At 46.7% G+C, this 21,321-nt stretch overlaps 1 protein-coding gene across 7 annotated transcripts in view; it reads right to left on the reverse strand.

The window, feature by feature from the left end:
- Positions 1-21,321, reverse strand: part of KDM4A (lysine demethylase 4A) — a 48,842-nt gene that overhangs the window by 22,127 nt on the left and 5,394 nt on the right. For all 7 annotated transcript variants that reach the window (XR_013350467.1, XM_077845345.1, XM_077845349.1 and 4 more), the window contains exons 4-11: positions 19,013-19,127; positions 17,545-17,738; positions 15,047-15,096; positions 13,988-14,091; positions 13,444-13,581; positions 12,321-12,568; positions 11,286-11,485; positions 9,794-10,170 (exon numbers count right to left, since the gene is read on the reverse strand). Coding sequence is in view for 6 of the 7 variants with exons in the window: in XM_077845345.1 (XP_077701471.1) it covers positions 9,794-10,170; positions 11,286-11,485; positions 12,321-12,568; positions 13,444-13,581; positions 13,988-14,091; positions 15,047-15,096; positions 17,545-17,738; positions 19,013-19,127 (1,426 nt within the window). In the remaining variant the exon portion in view is untranslated. The remainder of the gene's footprint in view (positions 1-9,793; positions 10,171-11,285; positions 11,486-12,320; positions 12,569-13,443; positions 13,582-13,987; positions 14,092-15,046; positions 15,097-17,544; positions 17,739-19,012; positions 19,128-21,321) is intronic.

Below are 21,321 nucleotides of genomic sequence, written 5' to 3' on the forward strand. Positions count from 1 at the left end.
CATGAACAAATACATAGTATCATTAAAAAAAAAAAATCTTGATCATCCTACATTTAGGAGAAATAGAGTTAGCTAAAACCATTAAGCAAGGAAACAAGGCCTGGAGGAGGGCTACTTTGCAACTATGAAAAAAACAATTCATCAGCAGTGCTAGAGAGAAGTGGTGGTACTGCAGGGCCACTTCAGAAGTCACACTAGGCCTACAGGCTTCACGTGTTAACTACACAGACCAGAGAACTCGAGGCCTGCACTTGGAATGCCAAGAAAAACCAAATTCTGAGCAAGCTACGTCCAGGGAGAATAGAGCCAGCCAGGCGCCCCAATGATCACAGACTTTTAATCAGATCTGAACTATACTGACAGGCTATAAACCAGCAATTTCCAAAGTGCACAAGAAAGCCCCTCAAGAGCCTCCAACCAAAACAGCCCTGCTTTCGATTTATACTTTTCAAATGAGAAAGATTTCACTTAAACAAAGGGTTCTTTGGATAAAACAAACTGGAAAACAATACTCAAATGTATTTCACAGTGCAACCATGGAACTAAAAAACTTTAGGGACATGCACCACCATCATATATAATACTTACTAACAAATTACATACACCAATGTGTTTATGCATATTTTAAAAGAAGAACAGGCGCCTGAGTAGCACAATGGACTAAGCATTTGACTCTTGGTTTCATCTCAGGCCATGAATTCAGGGTTATGAGATCAAGCCTGGAGCTGGGCTCTCTGCTCAGCGCAGAGTATGCCTAACACAATCTCCCTCAGCCCCTAATTCTCTCCCCCCACTGCCATGCAGGTGGACATGTACGCTCTTCCTCAAATAGATAAATCTTGGGACACCTGGGTAGCTCAGTGGTTGAACGTGTCTGCCTTCGGCTCAGGGTATGATCCTGGGGTCCCAGGATCGAGTCCCACATCACGCTCCCTGCCGAGAGCCTACTTTTCCCTCTGCCGGTGTCTCTCATGAAAAATAAATAATCTTAAAAGGGGGGAGGGGCAGCAGCCCAGGTGGCTCACCAGTTTAGCACTGCCTTCAGCCCAGGGCATGATCCTGGAGACCCAGGATCGAGTCCTGTATCAGGCTCCCTGCATGGAGCCTGCTTTTCTTTTTCTTTCTGCCTGTGTCTCTGCCCCCCCCCCCCTCCTCTCTGTGTATTCTCATGAATAAATAAAATCTTAAAAAAAAAATCTTAATTTACAAAAATAAACTATAAAAAGATAAAGTTCCAGGCAGCCCAGGTGGCTCAGAGGTTTAGCGCCGCCTTCAGCCCAGGGCCTGATCCTGGAGACTCGGGATCGAGTCCCACATTGGGCTCCCTGCATGGGGCCTGCTTCTCCCTCTGCCTGTGTCTCTGCTCCTCTCTCTCCCCCCCCCCCCATGAATAAATAAAATCTTTTCAAAAAAAAAAAAAAAAGATAAAGTTCCATTGAGGAGCCTGAGTGGCTCAGTCAAAAGAGCATGTGACTCTTGTTCTGGGGTCAAACAGAGTTTTTTTAAATTGCCTTTTTTTTTTTTTTTTTTTTTTAATTTAAGTTCCAGGGGCAGCCTGGGTGGCTCAGCGGTTTAGTGCCACCTTCAGCCCAGGGCCTGATCCTGGAGACCCGGGATCGAGTCTCACGTTGGGCTCCCTGCATGGAGCCTGCTTCTCCCTCTGCCTGTGTCTCGGTCTCTCTCTCTCTCTCTCTCTCTCTCTGTCTCTCATGAATAAATAAAATCTTTTAAAAAATAAATAAATACATAAAGTTCCATTATTTCTGCATCCAGATAACCTTCTTGCATTGCCCCTTTGAAGACCACCTAGTAAATAGGCCTAAATCTGGGATATGGCAGTGGCAAAGACTAGGAAGTAAGAAAAAATAAAGGAACCAGAAATGGCCGGATTTCCAGTCTGGATCACCAAGGCGAGAGGGACCTAAGAGGATTCATGCAGATGAAGGGGGAGTAGAAACAAGCCAAGTTAAACATGATAGGCAGGTAACACACACCCTGTTTCTGTGGAAACACCCAGAGGGGCAAGAAGAAATTAGCCTGAGGGTTCAGAAAGCAGGTCAGAGCAAGAGCTGTAGATTTAAGGATACTTAGCATCAGGTTGAGAATTGAAATCGTGGGAGTGAATGACATTACTGGTAGAAGATAAACTGAAAGGAGATCAAGCCTTTGGGAATAGGAGGAGGAAGAGAAAGAGAAAAAAGAGATCCTGCCACAGAGAGTACAGGAGGAATAGAGGGCAAGGAGGGGAAAGCCACAGTGCCAAGGGATGCCAAGGGCTGAGCAGGAAGTGGCCAAAGGACTGGGCAACTGGGAGGCATCAGGACTTTGCTGAGATAGTTTGTCTGCTAGAACTTAAGGAATAAATGCATCCAAGACTCTTTTTGAGAAGATTAAGAAAAGAAATGAGATCATAGGGAATTCCCTCCAACTGTATTTGAAAAAGGGGCTGCATAGGGTTTTACCAGCAGAGAGAAAAGAAACCTGTGAGACAAGAGGTACTACACATGTGGCAGACAGACCCCAGACGGACCCCAGAGATGTGCACTTCTAATCCCTGTGAATGCTATGTTGACATGAAAAACATTAAGTTTGCTCATCAGATAAAATAACAAGGTTATCCTAGATTCTCTGGGCAGGCCCAATGTAATCAAACAGTGCTTAATAGTGAATACGGAAGCAGAAGACTCAATGTCTAAGTGATGTGATATAAGCAAGACCTGGCCAATGTGGCTGCTTTTGAAGATGAAAGAAAAAGGCAAGGACCAAGGAACATAAGCAGCCTGAGCAGGACAAGGGGCAAGGGGTCTCTCTCTGGAATTTTCAGGGAGGTACAAAGCCCTGTTGACACCCTGATTTTAGCATAATGAGGCCCATGTCAGACTCCAGAAGAACCGGAAGACAATAAATCCGTACTCATCTCAGACTCAGTTTTGGGAACTTATAAAAGCAGCAACAGGAAATGGACATGGTGGTAGGAGATACAGACATCATTTAGCAGGTCCAAGTACTAGAGGAAGTAGGGGGATCAAGACCAAGAACACCAGGGCCGCCTGGATGGTTCAGTCGGTTAAGTGTCTACCTTTGGCTCAGGTCATGATCCCAGAGTCCAGGGATCAAGCCCGGCATCGGGCTCCCTGCTCAGCAAGGAGGCTGATTGTCCCACTGACTCTCACCCCACTCATGCTCACACGCTCTCTTCTCTCTCAAATACATAAATAATTAAGACCAAGAACCCCAGAATGCAGCTCTGGTAAAGAAGATGCCTGTATCCAGCCCTGTGTGTTCCGAGTGCCTCCTGGATGCCAGCCTATGTACCCAGCATACTGTGCTTGGGGCCCAGGCAATGCAGATACAGGCGACACAAGGTCCTGAGCCTCAAGGAGCTCCTGGCCCAGCCAGGGGTGGGGGGACTTGGTGTGCACGACTTAAGTCTCTGCCCTTTCCACTACTGTCTTGTTGTCTCTGACCAAAGTAGTCAAGTCTAGTCAAGAAAGTATCTTTGCAGATTTTCTCATCTTCCGGCCTAAGTACTCCTGCTCCCTGGTCTCCACACGGCCTTCATGTGCTCACTTCTAAATTCCCTCACAGCAGGTAGCAGAAACGGCTGAGTTCCAATCCTAGTTCTAGCAACTAGCTGTGTGAGCCTAGGCAAGTAGCATCCCACTCATCAAGTGGGAGGACTGAATGCTGCCCCCTGCCCAGGGCGCCGTGAGGATGGGGTGTGATAGCAGGTAGGGTCTCCCAGGCCTCTGCCTGCAAGAGAGCTAGAGCTCAGGCTCCTGAGTTCTCTGTTCCCCAATTAACATCAGGCCCCCAAGTCAAGGTCAGTGTTACTAATGGACTATACAGAGAAGAGCCAGCTGTTCCCTCCTTGTTTTGGGAACTTACTTTTTCAAAGCAGCTTAAACTAACACGAAATGTTATAACAGACACATCACTGGAGCTCTGTCTGCAGTTAAGTGAACATCCTAAAGCTTGGGTGCTTCTACAGTCCGTCAACCTGGGTGCTTTTACTAAGGCCCTTGACATAGAGGAGCACATAAACTGAGCAGCAAGAGGCCTGAATTACAGCATGGGGAATGCAAAAGGGGGGCAGGAGTGACACCAGGGTGCTCTTCAAAACCCAGCTATTTCCAAATACAGCTACAATGCCATTAGACCTCCCCAGGGATCGGTAAGGTGCTTCAGCTTCTGCACCAAGCCGTGACTATCACTCCCCCATCCCACCCAATTAATCCTGCTGTCAGCTTCCTGGTAAAACTAAACTTCCGGGATCCCTGGGTGGCGCAGTGGTTTGGCGCCTGCCTTTGGCCCAGGGCGCGATCCTGGAGACCCGGGATCAAATCCCACGTCCGGCTCCTGGTGCATGGAGCCTGCTTCTCCTTCTGCCTGTGTCTCTGCCTCTCTGTCTCTCTCTGTGTGACTATCATGAATAAATAAATAAAATCTTAAAAAAAAAAAAAAAAAAACTAAACTTCCATTCCTTCCTTCCACATTTACAGAAGGTTCATGGGCTGAGTCCCAGGACCATGTCGGTGCGTGAAGCAGCAACGCGAATATGGCACAGGGCCTGGCTCCCTCAGCTCCCTGGGACAACTGTGCAGAGTGACATGGACTGTGGTGAAAAGGGAGTGGAGTGCCACAGGTGTTCCAGGCAGAAGGAAAGTAGATTGGAAGCAGTGAACGGTTGCTGGGAATGGTGATTTTTGCAAAGGACTGGGCTCCAATAAGCAAGAAAGTCGTGTTCCAGGAAGAGAGGTGTGCTGAGGACTCCCTGGCTCCTCCTACCTCAAAACCTTCTGTAGCCTGGTGATGGCTGCACAAGTGAGAAGGCATAAAAGGTCAGAGAACTGTATGCTAAAAAATGTTTAAAATGACAGGTTTTACATCATGTATACTTTACCACAACTAAAAACAAATCAACCCAAAATTTCAAAAATAAATATAATAAAAGGAGTTAATTAAAAGTGAAAAAGGAAGGCGGCAGCTGACTGGCTCAGTCCAAAAGGCATGTGACTCTTGATCTTGGGGTTGTGAGTTCAAGCCCTGCATAGGATGTAGAGATTACTTAAAACAAACAAACAAACAAACAAACAAACTTAACGGACACCTGGGTGAGTCAGCGGTTGAGCATCTGCCTTCAGCCCCGGGCGTGATCCTGGAGTCTTGGGATTAAGTCCCACATTGGGCTCCCTGCAGGGAGCCTGCTTCTCCCTCTGCCTGTGTCTCTGCCTCTCTGTGTATCTCTCATGAATAAAGTCTTTTAAAAAATTAAATTTTAAAAACTCAAAATTGTCAACCCATATATAGCACTCTACTCCTCATCCAGCTGTGCTGGAGCCCCACACCCACCCCTGGGTGTTTGGACCTGCAGGATCCAGTCCTACCCCCTTACCCTCATGACCTCCAATAACACAGCCACACTTGCCTGTTGCTCCCAGGTCTTCAGTCCTTCGCCCCTCGCCCTGGACACACTGCCCTTCTCTACTTCCCCATAACCTTGGGCTGCTCTACCCTGGCCTCTACTCCACCCCATTATGAAAAGTATTCTCCACACTTTGCATGCTCCACAGGTAAGCTCCTCCACGCCCGCCGATACCTCCAGTGACTGCCTCCTACCCAACCCTCCTGAACTTCAGATCTGCGCACACACATCTCCATCCCCTACCTCACACACGTCACTCAGCACGCCCCAAACTTGAACTCCCCACCTGAGCCACACTCAAATACCCCTTGGCTTTTCCATTAATGCACCCCCATCCATCCAATAACTCTAGTCTGAATCCGAGTCAACTCCCACCCACCCCACCCCCATAGCCAGCCCCCTAGTCCCTCAGGGGCTCTCAGATCCACCTCCTGCTCCTTATCCCTGTCACCACCACGCAGCCCAGGTCCTCACCACTTCACTTTCAGACTAAACAGGTTCCAAAATGATTTCCCTATTGCAAATCTTTCTTTCTTCCTGAAGTAGAAGTATTTGACTATATGTGGTAATCATAAAAATATTCCAATTTATAAATGTAGAAAGTGAAAATCATCCATAATCCACCTTCAGGAGAACCTCTGCTATTTCTGCTTTTGCCTACTTCCCCATCCCCAGGCCCAAAATCCTTTATACTTTTTCCAAAATGATCTTTCAAAACATCAGTGCAGAGCTAAAAAACCCTTCACCAGACAACCTGAAAAACTGGCATTGTTTCTTGAGTAAGCTAGGAGGCGGGGGGAGCACTGCCCTAAAATGAGACAACACAAACAGAAGGTGTGAGACTAGACTAAATCCTGATTCAAACAAACCTAATGTAAAATCAAATTTGTTTAGACAACTGGAGAAACTGGATTATAGGCTGGATATTAGATGATGCTAAGGAACTCTCCTAAATTTGCTAGGCAGAATGACGGCTAGCGATTAAAGAAATACCCACAGTTTTTGGAGGTCACAATGAGTGGGGAAGAAACAACACACCTGTGATTTGCTTTAATGTGCTTCAAATGACAAAAGGCCAGGTGAAGCAAATGTGGCCAAGTACTGACAACCGTCAGACCTAGGTGAGGAGCATTTGTGGGTTCACGTTAGTATTCCACATGCAACTTTGTGCATTTAAAAATGTATTCTGGGGACTCCTAGGTGGCTCGGTGGTTGAGCTTCTGCCTTTGGCTCAGGACATGACTCCAGAATCTGGGATCGAGTCTCATATCGGGCTCTCTGCGAGGAGCCTGCTTCTCCCTCTGCCTGTGCCTCTGCCTCTGTGTGTCTCTCATGAATAAATAAATAATTTAAAATAAAAAATAAAAATGTATTCTGAAAATCTTCAATCTCCAAAAACACATGGCGGTGAACCTTCCAAAGTCAAACTGCTTCATGGCACACAGGCAGACTGTGATGATCTGACTCCTCACACCCTCCAGCAACAGCTCCCAAGGCTCTCTCCAGGCCCACAGGCCTGAGACTAACACAACTCTGCAGGCCCCCATGTGCTTTGACCTTGGCATGTGCTACCATCCCCAGGAGAGGAACAGGTTCCTCTCCTCGATTCCCTTTCCATTTTCCCTCAAGGCACTGGGCATACTTCTGCAAATCTTCAGCCTAGTTATAATGCCTGCTTCTCTGCAGTCTCCTCAAACTCTACACCCCAACCCTAGGCTGAGCCACTAACTCTTCCACTTGGACTACAACACTTACCCCTGAGGAGTAGATTAATTTGCTCCCATCTAGACCCCGAGCTCCCTGAAGGCACAGTCCTGGCCCCAAGTAGGCACACCGTATGTGATTACAGAGTAAAGCAGAGGCAGAGCAGCCAAGATATTTTTTCAAAGATGCAGCACATCTAGGAGGTTGAGGGCAAGGGGCAGGAAGGCAATGCCACCGAGAATGTTATTACCATCAGACTACTAGCTAAGACCATACAGAAATAAAAATGAACCAGGAAGGCACTCCTGGGTTTTTTTTTGAGGAGTAAAGATTCATGTCAGAGAGAAGCCTCCTTCTCCCAGCATATTCCACATGGCTTTTCTCCTCAACCTCTGGATGACAGTGAGCTTCACTTAGCTGGGATCTGCCTTTTGCAGAGGGAGTACATTCAGATCTGTGTCCACCACCAAGAAAGGCAAGTGGACAACGTTCAGCCACCATGAGAGGCCTGTGTCCTCTACGACTGCCTGCTGACTAGGCAGGTAACTTGTCTCACTGAAGGTAAATGAGCAGCAAAGCCATTTGGCCATAGGTGTTAAAAGCCACTCTCTCCAATCAATTTAACTGGTAATAAAGCAACATTGTTTTTTTTTGTTTTTGTTTTTTTTTTTGTTTTTTGAAGCAACATTCTTAACTCCACATGCTGACTCCTGTATCCATTCCATAACTGGTTCTTAATTTGGGGAGGAAAAAAGATGGGTGTCATATGTTGACTCCTCCTACCAAACACACACAACTTGACTATAGTAAGATTAATTTAGCAGAAACATATAATCTGAAGAATGCAGATAAAGTATTTAGCATGTAGTAACTCCTTGCTTGATTAGCTGCTTTTGTGGTTGGGACTGTAACCAGAGGTAAGAAAGTCAGGAGGATGCTGCAAGAGGACGGTGGGCCCTGTAGCATGATAGCAGGGTCAATGAAGACCCGAGGGCTCTGTGAAGAATGGCTCCGATGTGGCAACAGGGACCATAAAGGGATTCTGGTGTCTAAGATGGAAAGCCACCTCTTGTGGAAGCTGCCACAGGACAGCAGACAGCAGCCACCAGAAGTGATGGGAAGGAGACATAGCTTCAGACTCATCAGCCTGCACCCAACCGGATGGAAGGAAGAACATGCAGTAGAAAAGTACACCTACAGAAACTGAGCCCTGAGAGCAGCCTTGGTGGCGCAGCGGTTTAGGCCGCCTGCAGCCTGGAGCGTGATCCTGGAGACCCTGGATGAGTCCCACGTCAGGCTCTCTGCATGGAGCCTGCTTCTCCCTCTGCCTGTGTCTCTGCCTCTCCTTCTCTCTCTGTGTCTCTATGAATAAATAAATAAAATCTTTAAAAAAAAAAAAAAGAAAGAAAGAAACTGAGCCCTGAGACTGAGAGACGGGAGAAAGGAAAGTGATGTGGGTATTCAAAACAAGGAACAGACCAACCACAAAAATGCACTACTAGGGAAACCAGAACTGTAATATGGACTCAGGTTTAGTACTTTAGCCCAAAACACAGAAAGCCAAAAGGCTAAATGTTAATATATGGAGACAGTAAGCACACAGGAGGGGCTGGTGATGGTACTCATATGTACTTTTAAAACATTTCATAATAAAAACTCCTTGGGCAGCCCAGGTGGCTCAGCGGTTTAGCACCACCTTCAGCCCAGGGCCTGATTCTGGAGTCCGGGGATCGAGTCCCACGTCAGGCTCCCTGCTTCTCCCTCTGCCGTGTCTCTGCCTCTCTCTCTCTCTCTCTCTCTCTCTTTCTCATGAATAAATAAATACAATCTTTAAAATAGTAACAATAATAAAAACTCCTAAAAGAGCAATTTTTCAAAGGTAAAGATAAGGAAATGGGAAATAACTCTAAAGTCTCTGTGCTGACTTCTATCAGTGACCCCACCCTAGCCCCACTCAAGGCTGCAACTAGACCCACATAAGCTGTGAGGCTGAAAGTAAGACCAGGTCACTTGGGTAGGCACAAGTCTGGATCCATTCAACACAGCTCTGCTGGTGGCCCCCTCGGGTCCATCAGGAGCCTTTTTACACAAAGCAGAGAGAGAACAGCTTTTGGTGTCAGTAGGTTCTAGAAGGAAGCCTGGAAAAATGTTCACATTTATGGCTTCGGGAATTCATTCTGGGCTCCAAAAAGATGCTCTATCAACAATGTTGTACTGGAAGGTGGAAAATGTATGGGGAGGAGTAGAGAGAGAATTCCCATGGGTGTCTACAAGGCAGTCAAGATTTTTAAGGAAAAAAAAAAAACCCTGAATTTTTAGGTAAGTAGAGCCATCTCATCCCCAGCCCACATCTAGGCTAAAACCACTGCCACTCTAACCTTCATGCCTCTAGGGCAGGTTGGGTCAAGGGTACGTCCCACAGCCTGAGCTCTGCAACTGTCACTAAGGCTACAATGCAATGCCAGAGAAAAGGAGCTCCCAACAAAGAACAAGCTGGAAGTGAACCAATGGCACTAGCTTTCTGCTCGACACTGCAGGTCCATTCTGCTGGTCTCCTGCCACCCTGCACAACTGCAGCAAGCAACGCTCACCCTCCAGACGACCCCCTGCCCCCCAGGATCCCAGCCAGGCAGCCACCCCCTCAGCACTGCCCAGGGCCCATACCTCTGCCAGCTCCCGCTCACTGATACTTCCGGTGGCGCCCCCTTTCTTCCTCGTGCAGGGTTCTCCCATGACGACCCTGCCGTCCCCTTTGGCATAGCTGTGTACAGTGAGAACTCCCGACTGCCCTTGGGCTCGGCAGGACAGAGGCTCACTGGTTTCTGAATCAGAAGAAATAGAATCCCGAGAAGAACTGGAGCCCAGGCTAGAAGAGGATTTCTTTTTCGAACCTGAGAGGACAAGGCGTCCCCCTATAGAAGCAGGATTCACAGAAAGATCCAAGGCGGCTGCTTCTTGTTCTTCCTCTTCCTCCTCATCCTCCTCTTCAAGTTTGACATTTTTAAGCTCTTCAAATTTTACTTCAGAGGAGTCAGAATAATCTGAAACACACACACACACACATTGGCCAGAGTCAGCTTCCTCAAGCACATCTGAAGCAAGTGAAAAGCAAAGTGGCAAAGCAAGAGAACACGGGTGGTGAGTGAGGTATGGCTTCCAATTCCAATCTTATCCCTTACAGGTGCCTGTGGGACCTGGGGCTGACCCCTTACCAGCTCCAGGCCTCCACGTTCATCCCATGGACTGCAAGCAGCCTACCCCCTATCTCCAGGGTTCTTTGTCTGCGATGGAGCACAGCCTGGCACACAGCAGACACTCAGTAAGTGGCCACCATCATCTCCCCAGAAGTGTCTTGCAGGAATGAAGGCCTGAGCTCGGCAGACCCGGTGACCCCTAGCTAGACAAGCTGCTAGACAGAGGCAGCCAGGCCCCCGGGCCCCAGTCCACAGGGCCGTCCAGCTGTCAGCAGATGTACCATGACACTCTCAGTACAGATCCTCCATGCCTCACCCAAGACTGCCACCAGCCCCTCCCTAACAGATCTACTCTCAATAACCCCCTGAGCTGGGTGGAGTCAGTAGAGGGGGAGGGGGAGAACACCTGCCCCACCACACTGCTGGACCACACCACTTACTTCCTAAAATCCAAGTGGCCCCTCAAGCTCTCTAGTGAGCAAACTCTAAGCTGGCAGCCAGTCCCCCCACCATCTCATTCCTGCTTCTCTAGCCTCATTTCCTGCTAGCACAGCTGTCTTCTCCCCTTCCCACCCCACTATGTTCAAATTACAGGAAACTACTACAAACTCCCCAAATAGCTCCTGTGACTTCACATCTCCATGCCATCACCCCTGTACTCCCCTCTGGGTGCCCAACCCTCTGCCTGCCTGGGAAATTCCGACCTCTCTTGTAAGAGTTGGTTCAGCATCACTCCACCAACCCTCAGTGTTGCCCTGACCCCTCCCCAGGTGGTGGAGGAGCACTTCCACCCAGCATGTCTCCCTCCGAAGGACTCCTCACACCCACTCTCACACTCCACTTACACTCTCTGCTCAGGCCCACCTCCCCCCTTTTTCCTACCCATGACCCTGAATACAGCACGGCATCTAATGTAGAACAGAATAGTTAGGCATGTGGGGAAAATACTGTAACCAACTAACCTGGGAAGGGAAGATTGTCCTCAACTTGCCGCACGGAGCTATGGGTGGGCCTCACGGGAGCAAGGGCAGCCTGGCACTCCGTCATGTCGTACTGTCCAGTACTCAGCTCCTCCTTGGGGAAGAGCTCACTCTGACTCACCTCCTGTGGTATCTCAAGACACACTCGGTGCCGTTTTGTCCCTATACGGTGCTTGGCGAGGCTGCGAGGAGAGCAGATGTTTTAAGGGCCCAGGAGTACATTTATGGACACACATGTTCACACACATCCACACACATAACCCAAAATGAACGAGTGGCCAGAGCCTGCCCAGGCTCCACACATTGGCCCCACCTCCTATTTGTGGGAGAGACAAGGGACTCTCTGAGCCTGTCCCACCCAAAGGAAAATAGGAATTTTCACCATCCACATCAAAAGATTTGATGTGAAGCTTAAAAAGTATGCAAGGTACCTGGCATACAGTAGGCACCTCATAAATACTCTTTCTTCTCCACATGGCCCAGGATCAACTCACCAGGACAGATCCTCCAGCTCAGACACCAATGATGCTGGCCAACGTCAATCACACACACCCCCTGCCTCTGTGAGTTTCATTCCCACCCTCCATTCTCTTTTCTAAAGAACATCTCATATGATGGGGCGCCTGGCTGGCTCATTTAGTAGAGCATGTGACCCCTGATCTCAAGGTCGTGAGTTTGAGCCCCATGTTGGGCATGAAGCCCACTTACAATAAAAAATAAATAAAAAATGTCTTATGTGGCAATGAGAAAATGACTTCTCTGGCTGAGGGAGCCACGCTCTCGTGTGTGTGATCTTCGTTCCAGATACGGATGTGGTCATTCCTGGGTGACAGCCCAAGGAAGAGCCTGAATGCCCTTGCTCTGGGCATTCCAGAGCCTTTACTTAGAAGAAAGTTCCCTCAGTTGTGGCTAGAACCCCTCACTTTGAAAGAGCCCCTTGACAGGTTATGGAAGCTGCCCAGACCCGCCCCCCCCCCCCCAACACACACAGCTGGGCCCAGAGTGCCACTGCGTTACCTTCTCTTGAAGTCACCCTCCTCTCCATCCTCAAGCCCTTCCATGTCATCCTCCTCTGGACACTCCTCGTTTCTGGCTCTCGGGGCCAGTTCACTCTCCTTAAGAAACTCGGCTGCTTCTGGTGTGGGCAGGGTATGGTCAATAACTGTGCTGTCCTTCCCAGCTTTCCAAAGTTTGTACCTTTCTGGCTGGAACTTCCTCACAAACACGTCCATGGAGATCTTCACCATGTCCTTCCTACAGGAGCACTGTCCCAGGGAACCAAAAAAGCTCCAGTCAGCACTCATTAGTGGCTTCCCCGCAACCTCCGTATCCCCTCTCCTCCCTCCAAGTGAAAAAGACACAAGACAGTTTAAAGCCAAACTGCTTGCGTTGATAGGCTGAGGGCATACTGTCATTGCAGAGCCTTCAGGCATTGAAGGAAGCAGAGAAAACAGCAGGGAGGAATGTGTGGTGCTGGGGTGCACCCACCCAGGCACTAACTAGGCTGCACAGAGAATGATGCAATGAGGGCGTGCCTGTGTGGCTCAGTGTGTTAAGCGTCTGCCTTCTGCTCAGGTCATGATGCCAGGGTCCCGGGATGAAGCCCCACCAGGCTCCCTGCTCAGTGGGGAGTCTGCTTCTAGCGCTGCCACTGCCCCTCCCCCACTGCTCGTGCTCAAACTCTCTCTCCCAAAAAGTAAATAAAATCTTAAAAAAAAGGAAAGAAATGCTGCAATGAAGTTCTGCACTCAGAACCAGGATGGTCAATGTCCAACCTTCCTTCTGAGATCTAGCCAAGCCAGGACCACAGGAGCAAATGTCAATGTCCAGCCTTGCCTTGCTTCCCTAATCCTAAGAATTTCTCAAGAGAAATCCCAGAGTGGCCAGAGCAAGAAATATCAATGTGTGTGGTTTTCAAGCTCAAAGGACTTAAGCATGAAATCTCACTTTATGCACCCCAAACCTGAACAAACTTTTCACAATTCGGTATGAACACACTATGCTGGCACATTTGCACATCCCTGCCACCCCGTTTCCGAATTCAAAGAATGTTCTAATCGCCAGCCAGTGTATCTAGCAAGAATTTGGTCAGCAGACATTTTTAGTCATGGCGTTATCCAAAGAAACCAAACGGACTTACCAGCACAGCTTGTTTGCCATACTCAATCCACCGCCGGGTAGCAAAATTGGTAGACTCCGCACAGTTGAAACCATGGTTAAAGCCGGCATGGTAACCATAAGGGAAAGTGATCATGAATTCTCCAGCTTCTTGAGTTACCTGAACGAGAGCAGACTTGACGCAGCTGCGGCAGATGGCTCAAGTCTACAAAACTGGGCCTCTGAGCTCCAAGTCTGCCATAGCTTAGCTGAGTAACACAGGAGAAGTCCTAAAACTAATGGGGGCCTTTATAAAATGCCCAGCCCCGTCACATCAGACCCCCTTCACTGTAAATGACCATTCATCCAAATCAACACTGCCCAAGGGGATGTGACTCTGCTCTGGCACCAGGAAGCTACAGTAGCTCCACCTTTAATATACTCAGATCAATGTACTGCCATACAGGTTAGCCTTGGCCCATCCCTGGAACAGACCGATGAACGAGATTAAAGGTTCTTGTGACACAGACCCAAAAGGGTGGCTTCCTTGTAAGCCGGAAGGGCTTCTGCATGTGAAATCATCTCACCTTGTCAAAGGGAATTCCGTATTTCTTCAGCATCAAAGGGGAAATCAAGGTCATCTTGTGGCGGAGAAAAGCCTCGCAGCTTTGAGCACTTCCAGGGAAAAAACCTGTTCCATTGAACACGGGCACGAGTTAATGCACTGTTCCACACTAGCTCTGCAACCCTGGACTTGCTGCATGCTCATGCATCATCTGGATGATAAGGAGGATAAACTACCACAGACCCTTCTAGCTTCAGGCCAATCCTAAGATTCTACAATGAGCCTCTGGGCTCTCTCCCATGTAAGCTGTTACGTGAGTAAACAAATTAGGAGAGTGACATCACCAGAGCTGCCCTGTCCTTATAAAAAGCTTTGAAAATATTTAGGACCTTCCTCCATTAAACCTGTAAACCTCACTCTTTTGCTGGTAACACCTCTACAGCACAGATTACCCAAGCTCTCCTGAAATGGGCTCTCTAGAGGTACAAATCAAAGTCCACTTAAAAAACAGAAGCACAAAAATTCCATTTTCACATTTGGATTTCTGGCAGAAGAACGAGACCCAATATGCCTAGTATACTATCTGTGGTCAAATAAACTCATACCTGATGGGCAGCCCAGGTGGCTCAGTGGTTTAGCGCCGCCTTCAGCCCAGGGCATGATCCTGGAGACCCGGGACTGAGTCCCACATCAGGCTCTCTGCATGGAGCCTGCTTCTCCCTCTGCCTGTGTCTCTGCCTTCCCCCCCCCCCTCTCTCTTTGTGCCTCTCATGAATAAATAAATAAAATCTTAAAAAAAAAAAAAAAAAAGAATAAACCCATACCTGATAAAACTGAGGCAAAGACTAAGCATTACTTAGTCCAAAAAAAAAAAAATTACTTTCTCCCTTCCCAGGACAAACAGAGAAAGCTTCCAACTTTAACTGCTCCACTGGGGTGACCAATCTGGCCATTTAGCTCATCCCCTACACAGAGGCCTGAGAAAGGACACCTAAGAGTCTGAACATAGGGAATGGACATTTCAGACCAATTAGCACAGCTCACAGAAAGTCTGACCCAGCACAGGAAGAAGAAATAGTACCTTTGGCAAGGCGCTCCAACCGCTTTCCATGCTCAGGGGGAACAGAGTACCTGCAATCATATAAAAGCATTGGATGCTGAGCAGAGGACACTACAGGAGCCAAGGGGCTCGTTCCCATTCTCTAAACAGCTCAAAATACCAGATTTTTCATCTGCCCAACCACAAAAACTGGAAAGAAGTCTGGAGAAATGTGTTAGACTATCTGGAGAGGGGAGGGAGGAACCCACGAAGTATGAGTAAATTTATTTCTCTTTATGTTCATTCATTTACCAAGACATTTGCTGAATACTCACCACAAGCCACAATTTATGGTATGTATTCAGCATGTCTCTCCTTAATAATGTTCCAGCATTAAATTCTTTTTAAAAGGATAGGATTAGGGGACGCCTGGGAGGCTCCAGGCTCGGCGGTTGAGCACCTGCCTTTGGTTCAGGGCATGGTCCCAGGGTCCCAGGATAGAGTCCCACATCAGGCTCCTTACAGGGAGGGAGCTTGCTTCTCCCTCTGCCTGTGTCTCTGCCCTTCCCCCCAGTCTCTCATGAATACATAAAATCTTTTTAAAAAATAATAAATAAATAAAAAGATAGCATTAAAGAGCTCCTGAGACCCTGAAAGGCCTAACTAGGATAGGATAGAGGAGGAATAGAAAACAAGGTGAAAATGGGATTTGATACTAGAAACCAGGCCCTATATATGCTGCTGACCCCATTTTTCTCTTCATCTCCATTAACAGCTACAGTGATTATCCATTAATTAATTACTCCACCCCACAGAGTAGTCAGAGAAACTGCTCTTCATCAAAAAAAGAAGCCACGTAACTACTTAAAATTTTTGCAAAACTGTAAAAACTAAATATTCTGAAGCTCCCAGTAAGTCGATTTTAACCTTTATAATTGATTCTAAAAACTATTCCACAACAACAGAAATCTCTCATTCCAAATAATTTCATTATGAAACAAAACACATGGGGAATAAAGGAAGATGTTGGTCACCCAAAGGACCTTGGTATCCATCAGGCAACCTTGCCCAGAAGTCTCTGGAGATCCCACTTCCAAAGACCTAACGAGCATGTGTAATAACCAGAAAATCTTCTCTCTCTACAGAAAAATTAAAATCCAATCTCAAGGAACTTAGGAGTAAACGGGAGGAAGGCACAAAAGCTACATTTATAGATTCTAGAAGTCTATCCATCTAAAAAAGGAAATGCGGGACGCCTGGATGGCTCAGGGGCTGAACGTCTGCCTTTGGCTGGGGTTGTGATCCCAAGGTCCCGGGATTGAGTCCCATATCTGGCTCCCCACAGGGAGCCTGCTTCTCCTTCTGCCTGTATCTCTGCCTCTCTCTCTGTTGTCTCTCACGAATAAATATATAATCTTAAAGAAAAAAAAAAGACTAGAAACTGGAAAGCATCTGAAAAAAGAAAGGAACACCTCTGGGAAAGGAGGTGGCTGAAGACGCTGGCAAAGGAAATGAAGATGCTTGGTTCCACGACTCCTGAACCTGGCCCAAGGTGTCCCCACCAGCCTCTTCCTCACTCCTCCGTCCTTCTACGAGGCACCCAAACCACAGGGGACTTCCTCCAGTTCCTGGAGATCTCATGCTCTCTCTCAGCCGAGGCTCTCTGCACATGCTGTTCCAATCACCTGGGCACTTTCCTCAGTCTTCTCTGCCCAAAACCGGCCACCTGCCCAGCAGCTAGGCCTCACCTTAGGTCTCAGCTTCATTGTCACCTCTTCCAGGGAAGCCTTCTCCAATCCTCACACCACCTTCACATGCCCCTCCTATGCGGCCCTAGGGCACCCATCAGAACTTCTCTCACTATGGATTATTAGTTCCTCACACATTCTATCTCCTGACCGGTCTCCTGTGAGGAAACCTCATCTGTCTTAGTCACAGTAGTCTAACACAGTACTTTCACTAAAATTTGGAGACTGAGATGGATCAGCCCAGGGAGAGAGGAGAGAATAGATCTTTGTCTCCCCAACTAGATGGAGAACATCCTGGAGAGCAGGAAGCAGGATACTGAATAGCCTCCATCCATCCTCTCTTGGGTCAAGTACACACTGCTGCTCACCAAATATTTTTTCCATGAGGAAAAGATAGCTTTCTATCATCTGAAAGAGGGACCCTAGTCTTGGAAGTCTGCCTCTAAGAAATGCCTCAGGCCTGTTCAGAAGAAGAAATCAAAAAGCAGTAGGAGAGCCCATAACAGCCTTAGTGGCTCTCAGTAACTTAGCCAACTTAGCTTTTCATACAATAGTGCTAAATGCCCTGCCCTCTAAAGCCTTGCTATTCAAAGAGGAGTTTGAGCACCAGAGCTCCAACAGCATCTTCCTGCTTAAACCCCTGGTGAAAATGTCAAATGCCAGCATCAGCCCAGGCCTACCAAAGCAGAATCTGCATTTTAACCAGATCCCAAGGTGCCGTGTAGGCACCTGAGAGCTAAGAGGCCTGCAGTGGCCCAAGAAGCCCCAGGGCCAAGGGCAGCCCGGCTTTACCAAGACTTTGGCTCTCCAAAGTGCAGGTAGTTAATGCTGTACAGGTCCATGTCTTCGGTGTGCCAGGCAAAGGAGGTCTTCCACATGCCAAAGTACAGGTACGGGGTGTTCACACCCTCAATGGTGATCCCACTCTCCTTTTCCACCAAGTCCAGGATTGTTTTCAGCCGGCCAATATTCCACTCATCAACATGCTGCAAAGGAAATCAGAGTTGAGAACAATTACAGTAAATATCAACTAAGGCTCTGCACCTACAAATCAGAAGAGGTCACAGGTGACTTGTCACCTCTAACAAAGATGTGGAATAATGTCAAAACAGCCTGGACCTGAAGACCGCAGCCGGCCTCACTCACTCTTCACATGGCCACCACTGGAATGGGCGCCATTAGACCTCTGAAGGGCAAATACCACTTGGTAAAGAAAACCAATATATGACAGGTGAATGAGGAGGAACAGCCAGCCTCCTGTTCTCAACCCCTGGAGGCAGAGCTTGATTTAAAGCTAAAGAAACTTAGGTCAAAATAGGAAAGGACTCCTAAACTACTGAATATATAACATGGGAGTTAACTATCCCAATTTGTGACTATTTGATCTCAATTTCTACTGGGCAGTGTCTTCAGTAAAAAGCCTACCATGTCACCCAACTCCTTTTCCTGAATTATAACAGTCAGCTGCTTTTGTGCCTCCCCAGTCCAGATCCTTACAGTATCTCCCTGCCATTTACATCTCTAAGTTTCACTTTCTGCCTTACTCTAAGTCTCACTTTCTGCTCTTTTCTGACTTAAAGAACTTGTCATCAACAAACTTGAAATCTATTTAAATCAATTCCTTCCTCTCAATAATTTATAAAAACATTAAATCAATCAGAGTGATAAGACCTGAAATACTCTACAGGGTTTTTAATCATCCAAAAACCATCCCAAATATTCCTTCCTTAGACGGTATCTAAGGCTGTTCTTTATGCTGAAAGCATAAGCTACACCCCAATCCAATGCAAATTGTTATAATAGCTTCTGCTAAAGAATCTTGTTTGAAGGTGCTGAAAATCTAAATCTGTTTCTCTTCTTTTTTTTTTTTTAATGTTTCTCTTCTTAAATGTATATACCCCTTTCAGTAGATTAGTCAGTGATCTTTTTTCTGCAGGAACCACATTGCCTCTCCCCCAACATTTCATTAATGGTGATCCCACCCTTTCAAGAACTCATCGGCTACCACCCACAGACTATTCTAACAGCCCTTGCAAAGAAGGCCACATCCCCCGATTCACATGTAGAGTGAGAGAAATAAAATTCAGTCACATGCAAAAATCCCTACAATTAAGTGAGCACAAGGGCATCAGCTGGTGGTGGATCATTCTTTTGTTCAACCACTCATTCAGCAAGCAGCTTTTAGATGCCTACTAGGTGCTGGGCAGATAAAAAATGGTATTAAATTACAAAACTCGATGATGTTTCCAGCAAGTCTCACCTTTTCATAGAGAGTGCCATTCACATCTGCACCATAGATTGGGGGGTTAAACGTGAGATTTTTCCAGTATTTCCGTTCAAGCTCTTCAAACTCACTGTACCGTGGGGTACAGTACCTTTCAAAAGTAAGCAAAGTGTTAACCCACTTACCAGGACTAAATTCATTAGGCATTAACAACAGCACAAGACACAATCCCCTGTTCTAGGGAAACCAAGCTATTTCAAGGCCTTCAAAGCTCCAATCCAGAGTAACTTCCTCAACATCCCTTCCATGAGCTCTGGGCCTGAGGAAGGTCACGTACATGAAGATGTGAAGCCCTTCTTCTGTATGAGGCATAATACCCTCAACGCTTTCAAGAGCCCACTAAAATTTCATCTTGCTGGGATCAGGGGATCAGGAGTGGCCTGGCCACCCAGAGTGAAAATAAGCTTACAAACTAGTGAGAACCAAGAATACAAATCCCTATATATCCACAGACAACCAAACCCCGCCAGCATGTGAAGAGCTGGGACCCTAAAACAGCATTTACTTCCCCACACTCTGTATTGGAAATGGCTCCAAGAGGGCTCACCTGTATAGCCATTGCTACATTCGCAGCACCCTATGTAAATGGATAACTCAATAAATAATCACATCTAAAACCAAAGTATTTTAATAAAAATATAAAATATTCTCAGGCGCCTGGGTGGCTCAGTCAGTTAAGCATCTTGCCTTTGGCTCAGGTCATGATCTCAGGGTCCTGGGACTGAACCTGTATCAGACTCCCTGCTCTGCAGGGATTCTGCTACTCTCTCTGCCCCTCCCCCTGCTTGTGCTCATGTGCATACTCTAATAAATCATATGTAAAATATATTCCTAAAAATATTAGATTTTTACATATCAAATGTTTTAGTTAGGAAAAAATCTAATTTTATATATGCATTCATACACATATAGCTGTCAGTATGTCTCTATATAAAAACATTAAAAATGGGGCACCTGGGTGGCTCAGTTGATTAAGCATCTGCCTTCAACTCAGGTTATGATCTCAGGGTGTTAGAATCGAGCCCTCTGCCAGGCTCCCTACTAGGCAGGGAGTCTGCTTCTCCCTCTCCCCCTACTAGTGCTCTTTCCCTCTTTCACAAATAAATAAAATCTTTAAAAAATATATTAAAGGGCAGCCCGGGTGGCTCAGCGGTCTAACGCCGCCTTCAGCCCAGGGTGTGATCCTGGAGACCCAGGATCAAGTCCCAGGTCGGGCTCCCTGCTTGGAGGCTGCATCTCCCCCTGCCTCTCTCTGTCTCTCTCTCTCTCTCTCTGTGTCTCTCATGAATAAATAAATAAAATCTTTTAAAAATAAATAAATAAAAATTAAAAATACACTAAAAATACCTATACTCTTTAGCTTAATTATCACCTACTAAGAATTTACTCCAAAAAAATATTTTTAAAAATTCAACCACTCAAAAAAAAAAAAAAAAAAATTCAACCACTCAAAAAGTATTAACACAGCAATTTAAAAGAGTTATGTGTAGGGCAGCACTGGTGGCTCCGCCTTCAGCCCAGGGTGTGATCCTGGAGACCCGGGATGGAGTCCCACATCCTGTTCCTGGCATGGAGCCTGCTTCTCCCTCTGCCTGTGTCTCTGCCTCTCTCTGTCTAATAAATAAATAAAATCTTAAAAAAAAAAAAGTGATATGTAAATTGAATAAATATTTGAAAATGCACATTATAATTCAAAAGGGAAAAAAACATTATGAATGGATAGAAAGGAAGCGAAGACCCAAAACAAACTGTGTGGAGACAATGGGCTGAAGGGGGAAAAAAAATCTTACTTTAAATACGGCCATACAGGGATCCCTGGGTGGCGCAGCGGTTTAGCGCCTGCCTTTGGCCCAGGGCGCGATCCTGGAGACCCGGGATCGAATCCCACATCGGGCTCCCGGTGCATGGAGCCTGCTTCTCCCTCTGCCTATGTCTCTGCCTCTCTCTCTCTCTGTGTGACTACCATAAATAAAGAAAAATTTTAAAAAATAAATAAATAAATAAAAACGGCCATACAAAAAAAAAGGGGGGGGATAAATAAATAAACAAATAAGTAAATAAATAAATAAATACGGCCATACATTTTAATGTCGACCTATTGAATAATAAAGTATAGGACTCTTAAGTTCCCTTTGAAATAGAAGTAACTCTTCCACCTCCAACTGATCTGCTTCATAAATTGCGATTTTTACCTGCTGGGTTTTCTTAAAGCTGGCTAACAATGCACATAGAAATTAAGGGGAAGAATTTACTGCATTTCAGACAAAGGGGAAAGACACAGGACT

The sequence above is a fragment of the Canis aureus genome, chromosome 13 (assembly GCF_053574225.1).
Source record: "Canis aureus isolate CA01 chromosome 13, VMU_Caureus_v.1.0, whole genome shotgun sequence".
In the NCBI taxonomy this organism is placed as follows: domain Eukaryota; kingdom Metazoa; phylum Chordata; class Mammalia; order Carnivora; family Canidae; genus Canis; species Canis aureus.